This window comes from Rhinatrema bivittatum, chromosome 14, assembly GCF_901001135.1.
Source record: "Rhinatrema bivittatum chromosome 14, aRhiBiv1.1, whole genome shotgun sequence".
Lineage (NCBI taxonomy): Eukaryota > Metazoa > Chordata > Amphibia > Gymnophiona > Rhinatrematidae > Rhinatrema > Rhinatrema bivittatum.
The window spans coordinates 3,349,969-3,364,676 of record NC_042628.1 but is presented as its reverse complement, the minus strand read 5'-3'; the positions used below and the strand labels follow the sequence as shown (position 1 = coordinate 3,364,676).

At 47.2% G+C, this 14,708-nt stretch overlaps 1 protein-coding gene across 2 annotated transcripts; it reads right to left on the bottom strand.

The window, feature by feature from the left end:
- Positions 1-1,185: 1,185 nt before the first annotated feature.
- LOC115075901 (NADPH oxidase organizer 1-like) lies at positions 1,186-9,690 on the bottom strand. 2 transcript variants are annotated; one of them, XM_029576823.1, is made up of 8 exons: positions 9,512-9,690; positions 7,167-7,247; positions 7,007-7,082; positions 6,088-6,271; positions 5,494-5,690; positions 5,033-5,146; positions 3,359-3,476; positions 1,186-2,772 (listed from the first exon to the last, which is right to left on the bottom strand). In XM_029576823.1, exons 2-8 carry the CDS (start codon positions 7,239-7,241, stop codon positions 2,097-2,099), a joined length of 1,440 nt encoding a protein of 479 aa, XP_029432683.1. In that variant the 5' UTR covers positions 7,242-7,247; positions 9,512-9,690; the 3' UTR covers positions 1,186-2,096. The 2 variants fall into 2 exon arrangements, with proteins under 2 accessions (XP_029432683.1, XP_029432682.1); XM_029576822.1 differs by lacking the exon at positions 9,512-9,690 and adding an exon at positions 8,728-9,321.
- Positions 9,691-14,708: the final 5,018 nt, after the last annotated feature.

The window sequence follows — 14,708 nt, the reverse complement described above, 5'->3', positions numbered from 1 at the left end:
AGACCTGGATGCATTTGCATAGCTCGACTTTATAAACTGGGTTATGTTATATTGATAGAGCGCTTTCCTCAAACAGAAGTTTGTTCTGAAGTGGATCACAACAATACAATAGTCAAAATAAAGCACAAAACTGCAATACAATACAGCACTAAAATACAAAAATAAATCAACACATAAATACATCAGTAAATACTTCATACATAGGATCATCATAATATAATACAGCAATAAGATATCACAACAACAACATGTAAAATACTCCCCCAGCATCTAAATGCAAAATTCAAACCGTTGCCTTGACCACCCCACTCTCACATTGGAGGAGTAAGCGATCCTGTTACCAAAAAGCTCCCCAAAGTAGGCAATTTAATCCTATCTGCCAAACAGCCAACATCAGGTTGGCCTCAGCCCCTCTGGTTCACAGGGAAAGGTTCAGAGCCCAACTGTCCTTCGGGCACAGGACGTCGGTCAAACGTGCAGTTGTTTCGTAGTAAGAAAGAAGTAACATGCGAGTGTTGCATGAGCAGGAGACCAGGTGATAAAATGTCCGAATGTTCTCTTAGCTCTGCATCCTCTCCATGCAGGGAGGCAGGACAGGCACGGGCTGGGGAAGTGAGGAGACAGCTGGAGGCTCTGCAGGAGAGACGGGGTGAGCTGCGTTTCTGTTAGCAGTGCCCTTTCTCTCTTTCATGTGGGTATCAGAAGAAATGGATTCCCTTGTAACTTTCCTGCTGACGCTCAGCACCTGGCTTGTGCACTTGCAGGCTCAGAAGGGTGGTCTGGCCCCCCACCCACCCCCCTTGCAATGGCTCTGACTGAGCTGAGGCAACGGGGCAGAAGCTCTGAGTAGTGAATGAAGACTCAGAATTCCAGTTCTTACACTTGGGGAAAAAACTACAGCAAATTTAGGAAGTCCCTCAAAACCTTTTCACAAAGGCCTTGCAGGATTAATAATTTTCTGATCTTAAAGATATTTTAAGTTTTATTTCATTTTATACTTGTATTTAAGGTTTTTTACTATCATTTCTATTATTGTATAAGAACCTGCCATACTGGGTCAGACCAAGGGTCCATCAAGCCCAGCATCCTGTTTCCAACAATGGCCAATCCAGGCCATAAGAACCTGGCAAGTACCCAAAAACTAAGTCTATTCCATGTAACCATTACTAATGGCAGTGGCTATTCTCTAAGTGAACTTAATAGCGGGTAATGGACTGATTTTATTTTCTTATTGTTTTAAGATTTTCATTTTAGTTTAGTTTTAAGATTCTGATTTTTTTTTAATTTATTCACTCTTAGCTTTAATGTATGGTGTTATGTACATCGCAGTCTATACATATCTAAGAAATGCAATTTAGCAAAAGTAATAAATAATCCGTGCTGAATTTCCTCCAGACCTGTCTAAGAGGGAGTCCAGCACCTTTCCACCTTTGATATTCAGTGGCATCATCCTCTGCAATCTCAGCTCTGATAGAGGCAAACCCTCCCCATTCTGCTGCCTCGGCCTGAGAAGGGGGTGTGGGGTGGCTGATTGTGCACCGTTCAGCGCTGGTGGCCCTGTGCGACTGGGCAGGAATGCAGAGCACCCGCAGGCCAGGAGGCCACGTTGCACTCAGAAATGGCTTTGAATGTCATCCTGTAAGGAATGTGTGGTCCTGCACCAGTGAGGACGCGTTGGGATGGGAGCTGAAGCGAACAAGGACCAAAGATGTCCCAGTGCAGCCTCTTTGCTAACTAGCGAGGCAGTAACAGCCCTTCCAGGGGGACCCTGAAAGCAAGAGCTGATGAAATCACAGCAGAGTCCAGGGCTCCTCCCTTCCAGGCTGTGACCGGGTTCTTACGCCCTCCCCCCCATGAACTCAAACTGCATGGCCTGGGAATGGCAGCCGTGATCAAACTCTGCCCAAAAGGCAACGTGAAACGTTCCTAAAAAATAAATCTGAGCCTTAAACTTTGCCTTGAAATTGTGGCTGCAGCTAGAATAAGGAATTGGGGTAGTCGGGCCCCAGTGCCATCGGTTTGTAGCAGGGCCCGTTCAGCTTCTCGTTTGAAAGTTACGGGAGGATGAGTGGATGAGGAAGGCCACGGTCGGTTTCTCAGCCGAGGTTGGCACCGAGTGAGAAGCAGGCCTGGCTTTGCTGTGGCCTCTGCACCGCCCGCTTTGTTACAGTGCTGCACGTTTGAAGGATTTCGTGGGCTTTTGGCCTTGGAGGCACCTTGGGGGTATTGGAACTGGAGTCCAAATCTGAGGCGTTCAGGGCTGGATCGGAATCGCTCATCGAACAGTTTTCATCAAAGCCAGAATCCTTTCTCTGTTGGCCCAGCCGAGGGATCGGCTTTAGCTGTCGCTGGGCTGCACAAGCAGGGCCGGTGGGACTCGGATTTGGTTCTGTTCTTTTCGCTTCAGGCAGATTCCTCAGCAGGGGAGAAGCGGCCCGGCCTCTATTCACGTTCTCATTGCTTTCACCAGCAGCACTCAGTGACCTGACCTCTGGCCCTGCCATGGTTGATAGATTGGTCAAGGATCTTGATCTCATTCTGTCCAAAGGCCTCTTGTTCCTGCTACTCCTGTGTGCTTTGCTGCTTCGCAATGGATCGCCTTCAGATGCCCTCCGCAGGGGCAGCGTGCTCGCGTCGGGGCAGCAGGCGCTTTTCTGCAGGTCGGGGGTTGAGCCGTACACGTCCTTATTTATGATGACCTGGAATTTCTGGTGAGGGTTTCTGTAGGGTTGGAGGTACATGGAGGGAACGTAACCGGCTTTGCCATTGTACCTGCAGCCAGGGAAAATAAAAACAAGAATAAGGAAACTTGCAGAGCTCGTGAGGGAATGTGGAGCAGATATTATAAAGGACTAGTGCCGGAGGTGCTTTTACGCAGATGTGAGCCCTGTTTTCCAGCTGCAGCGTGAGGAGGAGGCAGAGCTCCAGCAGCGTGACGCAGGCGGTGCACAACCGCCACCAGGGCGCGCAGCTCCTGCTTCAGCATTTTCTCAGCTGTTCTGATTTCACAGCCTCGGTCCATTGCATTTAAGAGGCAGGTACACGTGGCAACGGCCGTTGGGAAGGCACTTATCCACGTAAAGGGGCTTGAAAACTGCCTACCAAAATCTCCTCTTACCCGCGTGTTCAAGGAGACACTGCCAGGGTGGGGTTAGGCCCAGGGAGGCAACTATGTTGGAAAGGGAGCGCAGATAAAGCAGGGGCAAAGTCAGCATGGTGCTTTCCCTATGAGCCGGGAGGCAAGATCCACAGGCAGAGGTACCTGCAAAGCTGCTCCTTGGAGCATCAGCTGCTTTCTAAGGGGCTGGGACGGCTCCTGAGCCTCTAGCAGTGGGAGAGAAGAGAGCGGCAGACTCACCAGACCAGCCACCAGCCATTCTCCGATTTCTCCAGGACTTCAACCACCACGCCGGCAGCCACTGACACCTCGTCGGAGCTCTGCGCCTCGTAGCCTTTGGCAGCAAAATAAAACACCCCTGCAAGAGTAAAGCAAGCAGTCTGATCACCTTTCTGTGCACTCGGAAGATTACTAGCCCCACATCGAGAGAACGTAAAAGAGCGTGGGAAATACAATCCAGAACCTGAGGGAGGAGTGGGCTGGGAGCCAGCGAAACCAGGATTCAAATCCCACCCACACCAGTCACAGTATCTCCCATTACCTCAGGTACAACACTTATGTCATAAGCTCTCTGGGGAAAGGACTTATTGTACTTGAATTCAAATAATGCTGTAAGCTGCTTTGAAGATCACATAGGGGCCGATGTGATAAGACCTGTGGCAAAACAGGCGCTAGTTATGAGCGTGGGTTCTGATCACCGCGCACGACTAAAGCTGGCGCCTCCGTGAGATGTAAAAAAATTAATAAATTATGCAAATTATTTGCATGCAGAAATCCGGGCATTCATAAAGCAATGCGTGTACATAAGCACCGTATAAGGCCCTATGTAATAAGTGGCTGCATCCATGCTGAAAAGCTGTGCTGATAATCCATGCATAGAAGTGAGCGACCGACTGGGTCTCCCTATTCACTGAAAGTATGAATGTATTTTTAATATTTCAAAAAACTCTAGTCCGGAAAAATTGGCAAATATTTTCATGGGTGATAATTCACACCACATGGCAGCAAAATCTGGACGCTCGGGCACCGTAATATGCACATAAAAGGGAGCGAGTGAATGGGTCTCCCTGTTAAGTGAAAATATGACCCTGGAAAGTATTTTTCATATTTTGAATAACCTTGTGCTGCAGGAAATGTGGCCAATATTTTCGTGAGTGATAATTCACACCGCATATCATTTGCCAAACCGTCTGCTGCTGTCATCCTATGGCAAATCCGCAGGATATACCACAGCATCAGGAACAGCCGGACACAATCAGAAATCTCCATCCAAAAAATCACACCAGAGCCGCACGGACACACAACCCCACCGCACCAGGGCAAGCGATGGAATAAAATGGGCCCTGAGTCGGGCTGCAACTTAACTCGTGTCCTGACCATGGCGGTAGAAAAATCCCGCAGGCTCCCTGCATTGCCCATCACCTCCTGTGCACACATTAACGTGCATTCGCAGAGAAAAACCCGTGGGTCAGTAAGCGCATGCGCACCTGCTTTTCTTCCCGCGCACAAAAACCCTATTGCATCCCCGTATAGGGCTTTGCGGGGGAAATCGCGTACAATCACGTATATCGGTGCACACTGCGCCTCTGTTCTGCTGATAAATATCCGGGTTCTCTCTGGATATGAGAAGAGCGTGTACAGCAGTGATTCCCTACCCTCTCCTGCTACAGAAGCGCTGTTGTAAACACTGAATATGCATGAGATAGATTTGCATACAGTGGAGACCCACTGGTCTCGTGCATATTCATTATGGCTTTCCTGAACCCCGACTGGCTAGCTGTGTCTGTGGGAGAGGGGTGGGATGCACTGCTTTACATTATAATATTGGTACCATTTTCTGGACTTTTTCAGAGCCACAATGAACAGGACAAAGAAAGCTCTCTGAAGGTGGTGCCCGACTCCTGTAGGACTTACCCGGACTTGCCCAGGTCCTGGCAGTGCTGGTCTCGCTGGCTGTGACCTGTTTCTGCAGATATGGAGCTGGGAACCAGGCGAGCTGCTTCTCTTCGTTCTCCACCAGCCACCAGCCTGTAAGGAAGAACAGCGACAGAGTTATTGGCAACTCCCAGCTGGCAGCATGGGCCGGTAGGAGCCCCAGGCAATCGTAACTGCTGAGGCCCAGTGCAGAGTAAAGGTTCTTCCCATAGGCACAGAATGTGAGAAAATGACACAGGGGTCCACTTCATGTTTCCCTCCTCTCGCTAACTCCCCTCTACCCAGAAAGCTTTCGTACCATTGCCAGATCTGTGCTGCTCTCCGCTTGTGCTCATATCTGGAGCAGCAGAGGCCATGAGGGTCTGAACACAATGGGAAGGCAAGGAGACCCCCGAGCTAAAATGTGTACCTGGGAATTAATGAGAAGAACAATGCGGTACCTGTCGTGTCCTTGATGAGGACCTCCAGGCGCTCGTCCTGCTTCACTCTGAAGGGCCTGTTCTTGGTGTCTTTTGTCTCGTAGGCTCCAATGCAGACGTACCTCTGGGACACGATGGGCTGGGTCACTGGGGTGTGGGACTCCGGGGTGAGAGATGCCCTCTTCCCCTCCCCAGCCTCAGAAGGCATGATCACAATACTGGAAGAAAGATGCGTGTATATCTGTTACACTGTGAGCTTCACAACAACACGGCAGGTGGCTGCTTACACACTGGGCTTTCGCATAAAATAGATCCAGACTTATTATTCGGGATCAGCAATATTCCAGCTACAGTTCTACTAAAACACGGAACAAATCTAGAAAACATCAGTCCCAGCGCCAGATGTTTCTCTGTCTCAGGGGGTCCCAATGCCAGAGCTTTCTCTGTCCGAGAGGGGTCAGTCTATTATTATAAATCTGATCTTGATGGTAAGCGAGCCATACATTAAGAAAGTTAACGATTTCACTCCCATTTCCACGTTACACTGGGCTTAGACATGGAAAGGTCTGTGACTCCTCAGCAGAAGACGCAGACTCTGATCTCTTGCATACGGACCTGTCTTGTGGGAAGGAAGGGTCGAGATCCCGCGTCTGGGGGGTGAAGAACTGGGTCACATCTTGAGCCTGTGAGATCTTGGGGTCGGTGCAGAGCAGCTCCTGGGAGTAGGTCTCCAGCAGCTGCAGTCGCTCCAGGAGGCGATTGCTGTGTTTGTTCTTTCGTCGGAATACAAGAGGAATATCTTCCAAGGAAGACAAGAGCCAGTCAGTGACTTATCCCAACTTTTCTGACTAGCCCTGGCAGCCCCCTGGCTACTGCTTGGTCAATATTCTGCTTCAGGGTTTACTTGGAAGGTTTTTATGAACCTAAGCTCTGGGTCCACGTACATAAGGCTGTGACTATGGACAAAATACGCCAGGTGCCCACATTGTATGAGCATTGACAGATTTTGTGATGTGAAATCCAGATCTCATGTTTTAACATTAGACCTGTGAGAATTCTGCCCTCTTAAGATGGACTGCACCTGCTGAGGGGCAGTAGTAAGGGTAGGGCATGGCTTCAATGGCACTGGTGAGTGAAGTAATAGAGTGGGAACCAGAAGGCCTGGTTTAAATTCTGCTTCTCTGACGGACCTTGAATTGTAAGCTGAAATGTAATTTTGATTGCCCTGGTTTAGAGTTCTATTTAACCACCTAAATAAGGTATAAACTTGTGTCTTCCAGTGGTGCAGGACGCCTTTAATGGAAGAGAGCTCTCCCAGATCCTTACTCTCCCATCCCAATCAATGAGGGCCAGATTCAAGGTCATGGCACTCATAGGCAGAGGACGGAGGCTGGGAGGTTTCAGCCCTGGAAATCAAAGAGTAGCTTGAGATGTTTTCAGAATTTGGTGCCCAAGGTGCCTGTTCCTAAAGCCAGTCCTGCATCGTTAGGGCGCCCCTGATGGACAGGAGTGGAAATGCTATTCAAGCCCTCACCTTTCAGCTTGGGGATAATCCGTTCCGACTTCCTCAGGAACCCAGCTTCCAGCGGGAATCTCCTCCGCAGGTCTCTCTGGAACAAGAAGCAGAGAAAGAGTGAGGGAAGGGACAAACCCCCAGAGCCAAGGACGTCTCCCTCGCCCCGCTATCTACTTACATCCAGTTTCTTAAACTCCTCGAAGGTCCTGTAGATGAGAATGTTGTTGTGATCCGACCACAGCACAGAGAGCATGTACGTCTGCAGAAGAAAGCGAGAAACTATAACACCCCCAGGACTGTGTCCCTATCCTGTAACCCCACATCCTGCAGATCATGAGACACGGATCTCCTAATACCCCCAGCACCGTGTCCTGTAACCCCACATCATGCAGATCATGAGACACGGATCCCCTAATACCCCCAGCACTGTGTCCTGTAACCCCACATCATGCAGATCATGAGACACGGATCCCCTAATACCCCCAGCACTGTGTCCTGTAACCCCACATAATGCAGATCATGAGACACGGATCCCCTAAATACCCCCAGCCCTGTGTCCTGTAACCCCACATCATGCAGATCATGAGACACGGATCCCCTAATACCCCCAGCACTGTGTCCTGTAACCCCACATCATGCAGATCATGAGACACGGATCCCCTAATACTCCCAGCACCGTGTCCTGTAACCCCACATCAATACATCACGGGATAAAGGTCCCCTGACACCCCCAGCACTGTGTCCTGTAACCCCACATCATGCAGATCATGAGACACGGATCCCCTAATACCCCCAGCACTGTGTCCTGTAACCCCACATAATGCAGATCATGAGACACGGATCTCCTAATACCCCCAGCACCGTGTCCTGTAACCCCACATCATGCAGATCATGAGACACGGATCCCCTAATACCCCCAGCACTGTGTCCTGTAACCCCACATAATGCAGATCATGAGACACGGATCCCCTAAATACCCCCAGCCCTGTGTCCTGTAACCCCACATCATGCAGATCATGAGACACGGATCCCCTAATACCCCCAGCACTGTGTCCTGTAACCCCACATCATGCAGATCATGAGACACGGATCCCCTAAATACCCCCAGCCCTGTGTCCTGTAACCCCACATCATGCAGATCATGAGACACGGATCCCCTAATACTCCCAGCACCATGTCCTGTAACCCCACATCAATACATCACGGGATAAAGGTCCCCTGACACCCCCAGCACTGTGTCCTGTAACCCCACATCAGTACATCACGGGATAAAGACCTCCTATATCGCTATAAGTCAAGACAAGATGCGTTGTGATCTCAGTCACTACAAACTTTAGGACCAATTCTTATTTTGGTGTAATATGAGATATCAGAATAGGAAAACAATCCTAAAGAACCAGCAGGGACTCGGGTATTTGCAGACTTTTCTCCTACAGCTTGCTTTTTCATCAATTTAAAAACTCTAATATTATAGACAGGGAAATCATTCGTCTTATGTCTTTAATGATGAATGTATTCATCACTGAATTGCATCTTGCTATCGGATTCTAAAGAATTAATCTGTATTTCTGAAAAAGCACAACAGTTTCCACCGTGAATGCAATGAAAAAAAAATGAAAGAGATCCTTCAATCGAAATAAAATCCCCCGTAAAGCTGCAGGAAACTTGGAAGACCCAAGTTTTGGAAGCGAAAGGGCAGCTGTCAGGGGGGAGAGCTGGTGCTCCAGGGCTGCTCCTACCTTCTGCCTGAAGTGCTGCATGACTCCCACGCCTCGCGCATCCACGGGGTACCTGCAGCCGCCGCTGCCACTGCCACTGCCACTGCCACTGCTGCCTCCGCTCATGGCTCCTGGCTCCGTCGCACCTGCCCAGCCCTGCCGGGCCCCGGCTATTTATCCACCAGCCGGCGGGGGAGGGGCGGCCCGGTGCCCCTGGGTGGAGTCCAAACGCTTCCTTGAATTCCCAGCAGCAGGAAATCGTGGCAGGAGGAAGCAGAAGCAGGAAGAGCTGCAAGGATTCCCCAAAGCTCCTTCTGGTTTGGTGGCAGCTGCTCGGACCCACGAGGACCACCACCCCCTGGCACTTTCTGAAACGGGGAGCTGGGACTCCCGGGCTCTCTGAGCAACTAAACAAGGGCTTCATGTGAGAAAATGAAGTGGCCAACTGTGCTGGGCATTTACTGCCCAGGCTGCTGGAAGTGGCTTCCATGTCCGGAGGCTGAAGGGGATTCATTTAAAGCCAACGCCTCCTGTAGCAGCGCTGCCTGCAGAGATATTTTGTTCTTTATTCCACCCGGGAGGCAGCGTGGTATCTGCCTGTCCGGCCTTCCCCTCCTGTGACCCCCTGACCCCCTGGCTTGCACATTCCATGACCCTGACCCTTGGAACCCAGGAACCACTGTGAGGTCATCCAGCATTTCTAAAGCTGCTCTGTCATTGGCTGATGCTGACGCCATCTCCTGTAGGGAAACTCCAGCCCTCGTGTTCACGGTCCACTCATTAGCCAGAAATTCACTTAACAAACCTGCTCATTCCTCTATGCAAATTTCTGCACCACAGAGGCAGCAGGAAACGGGCCCAGCTCTCTCTGCTCGTCGTAGGTTTCCTGCTGGCAGCTCACTCGGGCCCCGGTGCTGTTCACACCCACACCCGATCGTTCTCTGTCCTGGGCCGGGGCAGAACGTTTCTGTCTTCACTTGAACGTGCATTTTCTGTGCATAAAACCAGTGCAGCAAGGAGTTTTGTGCGGAGAAAATGTGCGTTTCTAAACGGGAGCGCTGCTTAGTGCCTTCATGTAGAAATCCCACGCGTTAAGCAGTACTCCCCGATGCAGACTGCGTTTGGCCAGCGCACTTTTTTTTGGTGCTGGAAATTTAACTCCTGGGTCAAGGCTGGATTTAAGTTTCCAACCCTACTAAAAAAACAAATGAAAAAAAAAAGGTAAGAAAAAAGAAAAGTCAGGAACATCCTGGGTAAGTGCTGGCAGCCACCACCACTTACCCTGTCACTTACCCTGTCAGCCATGCCTCCTCCCCTCCTTCCCAAGCTGAAATGTGCATTTTTTAACTCCCGATGCATTTGCATAACATTAGCTCACTGCATCGGGATTTAAACATATTTTAAGCTGAGCGTTAAAACTATGCGCTAAAATCAAGCACATGCACTGCCATGCACTCAGGCTAGCACACAGGGCTGCAGTTGGCCACGCATCCATAACCCCTTATGTAATAAGGAGATGAGCGTGTCCAAAACACTAATCCAAACCAGCACCTAGCACTAAATGCCATGTTGATGAGGTTATTAGCTGGTACCCCTTATGTAAAAAATAAATGTGCGCCCGGGGGTAATTTTCAAAAGGAGTTACATGCGTAAATGTACCTACTATTGTAGCAATTTTCAAAAGCCATTTACTCAAGTAAAGTGAATTTACTCCAGTAAACCTGGTTTTTACTCGAGTAAATGCTTTTTAAAATCAGGCCCCCAATGCGCAGAGTTTCACCCTCAAAAATTAACACCAGCCCTGGAGCTGGCATTAACCTTTGGGGAGCCCAAAAGTTTAACAGAAAATACTGCTTTTCTGAATATGGTGGCGATATTAAGTTGAAGGAACCACAGAAAGCAGCAACGTGAAAAACAAAAATGTCATGCCGGCAGTCAGGTAAGGAAAATGGACGATCAATTTACGAGCGTCCATTTTCCTAACCCGCACTGACAGCCACATCTCTTGGACACCTGATACCAAGGAGGCTACTAGAGCTGCACAGTTTCCTCTAGCGCCTCCTTTTCAACACAGTGGCTCATTTGCCTAGTGCATGGCGCACCCTGGAGAGGTGGATGGGCTCGCATTAGGAAAGTGGGCATTCAATCACGTGCGCCCGTCTTTCCCACGCAGATATTGCATCGGTCTGTTTAGCTACCTGCGTGTGCCTTCCAGCTCAGCTGTCAGCACAGCAATAGTCCTGCATCTGGTCACCAGCTGTCCCCACTGAGCATTAAGAATGCTTCCTCCACAGGACCGCCAGCCTCAGCCATGCTGGGGAGCAGAAACCACCAGCCCCAGCTCCTCCACATGGCAGTGACAGCCAAGGACCAGCACTTCCTTATTTTTAAGAAATGCTGTGCACTTTTTTTTATGATCAAGTTCTCCCTCTCTGGCCATTTTTTCTCCTAGCTGTGCCACAGCCCTACTTAAAGTTGGACTACTCAGTGTCAAGTGATTTGTTTCTTAGTTTTTATGCATCCTTGTCTTGTCTTATTCCTGGGTCTCCTTTTTTAATCCTAATATATTTTTCTTACATTTTCAACTTTTTGGGTATAGTGAAAGGTGTTGGAGAGATAAAAGATGGCACCAAGCAAGTAATTGCCATATCCCTCAGCTCCATCCTCCCCTGGAATATTGTTTTCCTCTTCTTAAATCATTTCTTCCTACGGTGAAAAGGAGGGTAAGAGGGATGTTTTGTTGTTGGGTTCTTCCAAAGCCAATACTGGACTAGGAGTGACTTCCTAACCCAGAATGACTTCTGACTGCCAAGTTAACGATCGCAGCACCCACTGTCCAGGAGCTGCATCAATTGCCATGACTGAAGGAGAGGACAACCAGAAGCCCCTGGGTCTAATTGGAGGACTATGGATCTGCAAGGTTCAACTTTTGGGAGTCAGATACAGTCAGAGGACATGATGAGTGCTGTCTGGGCCAACTTGGGCTCTCAGATGTGAGATGTTAAGAAACTCCCTTTGTCCTCAGCAAGCCTCGGTGGGCTTATGAGCGGCCATCACCACATTACATTTACAGTAGCAGTTTCTAAATGCTTGGATGACCTGGAAGCATCTACCCCTGATCTTCAGACCAAGTCCAGCCCCAAGACGTGGCCATAGTGAGACTCTGGGATTGCCCAAGGTTCACAACAGGCTCATGTTTTATAAGTTCCTAGGCTACTGATGACAAAGGATTTCTTGCCTATTCATGATAAATGAGGAATTCTGGAAAACCAGGCCAGCCATCCTATTGTGAGGTTTCTGCTAGTATAGAGCCTTCAGGAACTTGTCGAGTGCTTACAATTCTGGGAAAAGCTGCAGCCATGCTAGGACCTTGTACTATTTAGCACCAAAGAAGCGAGCTACGAGGGGAAGGTCTAGCACAGCTGGAAACATCTGTGGAAGAAGGGATTGCAGGAGCTAGGTTACGGATACATTTGTATAGGAACCAGAAGGGACCTGAACTTTGAAGGGGTTTTTTTCTGCAGCAATGTGTTCCTTCTGTGGCAAGGCTTGGTTATTTCTGATCTGTGCAAGGCGAGAGCGTAGGAGGAAACAGTTTCTGTCAGGGTGCCAGGAGGTGCTATCTCTTTCTTTGACAATTTTGTCAGCCATTTCTCTGTGGGTGTTTAGCTGAATATTCTGATAATAGATACATCTTCTAGCATCTTAAGATCTTATCTAAGTGCAAGAATTTCTCCTAATGTAATGGTGGGGAATAGCTAGGTTTCCATAACTATAAATAAATGCTCTATTTCACATAGTTTGCTATCGCTCTGTGTGGTTTAATTTTTTATTTGTTGGTGTCAGCTACTTCCAGCCAATGTTTATTCAGCACCTTCCAATGAAAGTGTTCAAGGTGTGCTACAGCTCATTACACATGAATAATACAATACATAGCCAATAAATTACATCAAATAGATTTAAAAAAACAATTTACAAACAATGTAAAACAACATCATATTTACAAGTAAGGCATACACATATGAGAATCACATCCAATAAAACCAAGGGCAAGCATGGATTAAAATCCACATAAACCATAAAATCAGAATCTTTAGGAACGAAACTGCCGATGAATAAATAAAAGTGCTCGGCTATAAAACCTGAATAATCACCAAATAGAACCTGCGAAGACTGGGAATCAGTTTGACTCAAAAGAGTCATAGAATTGGAGAGCTGAGTGCTCCCCAAAAGCCTGGCAGAAGAGCCAGGGATGCTTAAAAAGTGTGAAGCCTGCTGCACATGTGAACATAAGAACATAAGAACTTGCCATGCTGGGTCAGACCGAGGTCCATCGAGCCCAGCATCCTGTTTCCAATAGCGGCCAAACCAGGCCACAAGAACCTGGCAATTGCCTCTTTATCTCCTGACTAGGGGGAAATGTGCATCTGAATATTTTCTCACCTTATTTATATTGAAGAGATTTTATTTCTTTCAAGTATACTTTATTTTCCTAGTTCAAGGTATTCTTTAAATGTTTATTTAGATATTTTATATACCATCGTTCCATGTAATGATCACAACGGTTTACAGAGGTAACATTCATAGCTATTAATCGACACCTCTTGACGGTTTACATAGGTAATATTCATAGGCAAGGATTAACATCTCTCAAATGAAATGAATTGTTCCAATACATAGTAAATTGCTTATTAGAAATCTAAGACTTAAGGCAAGTAATACAGGAATATAATATATCAAATATCACATAAGGGTCTGTACATTGTTATAAGATTCTGTTCTCTCATTGGGTTTTATTTCTCATGCTTCAATTAATATCTCTCGTCTATCTTGTTATTGTAGCTCTTTACATTCTGACGTTTTTAAGTTAGGTATTATGCATGTTTTAGCTCATATTTAAATCTCTTTCTATCAGGTAGAGAATTCCAAAGCCTTGGGCGCACTATGGAAAACACAAGATCTCTTGCTTGAGTCAGATGTGTACTCTGTATAGTGGGAACAGGCAATAGTCCTGTATTTTGAGATCTTAGGGTTTGATGAGGTGTGTATGGTTGTAATGTCACTCCAATCATACCAGTGTTACTAGGGTGATTGATTTTGAGTATTAACATTAATCCTTTGTCATAGATTTGGGACCGTATAGGCAGTCAGTGCAGCAAAATAGTGACAGTCTAATGTGATCAAATTTCTTGGTTCCTAATAAAAGTCTAGCTGAGGCGTTTTGTAATAGTTGTAATGGTTTCAAGATATTTGCGGGAAGACTGAGTAATAGAGAATTACAATAGTCTATATTCAAGAAAATAAGAGAGTTTGCAATACTGTACGGAAATCTTCAAAGATTAATAAAGGTTCCAGCCAACATAAAATACGTAACTTGGCATAGCCTGTAGTAATTCATTTATTGATGTGCTTTTTCATGGTAAGGTTTTCGTCCAGCTGGACACCTACATTCCGTACTTGGTTTGAGGGAGTAATTTGAAAAGTACCTGTCTAGAATTGGTGGGTTAACTATAGAATTATTTCTCCTTAACCAAATGACTGCAGTCTTTCTAGGATTTACTGTTAGTTTAAGGTGAGATAGTTCTTGTTGCATTGCTTTCATATAGGTCGACAGTGTTGATACTGTAATTTCAAATGATTTGGATAACGGGGTGTAAACTTTTATGTCATCAGCATACAAGAAGAAAGAAACGCCTAAATCAGCCAGTAATTAAACAGTGGGAGCATATAAATGTTGAATAATGTTGCCAAGAGGGCTGAACCTTGAAGGACATCTGTATCAATATTGAAAGTATCAGATATGTGATTCCTATCTAATAGGAATGACCTACCTTTGATCCCAATGTTGCTCAGTTGATGGGGCAACAGGGTATGGTCCACAGTGTCAAAGGTGGCTGTTAAATCAATTTGCACAAGAAAATAAGATTCATCAGGATCAATTCCTTGTAAAACAGAGTCCATTAAGGACAGGAGTAAAGACTCAGTTGAGCGATGTTTCCTAA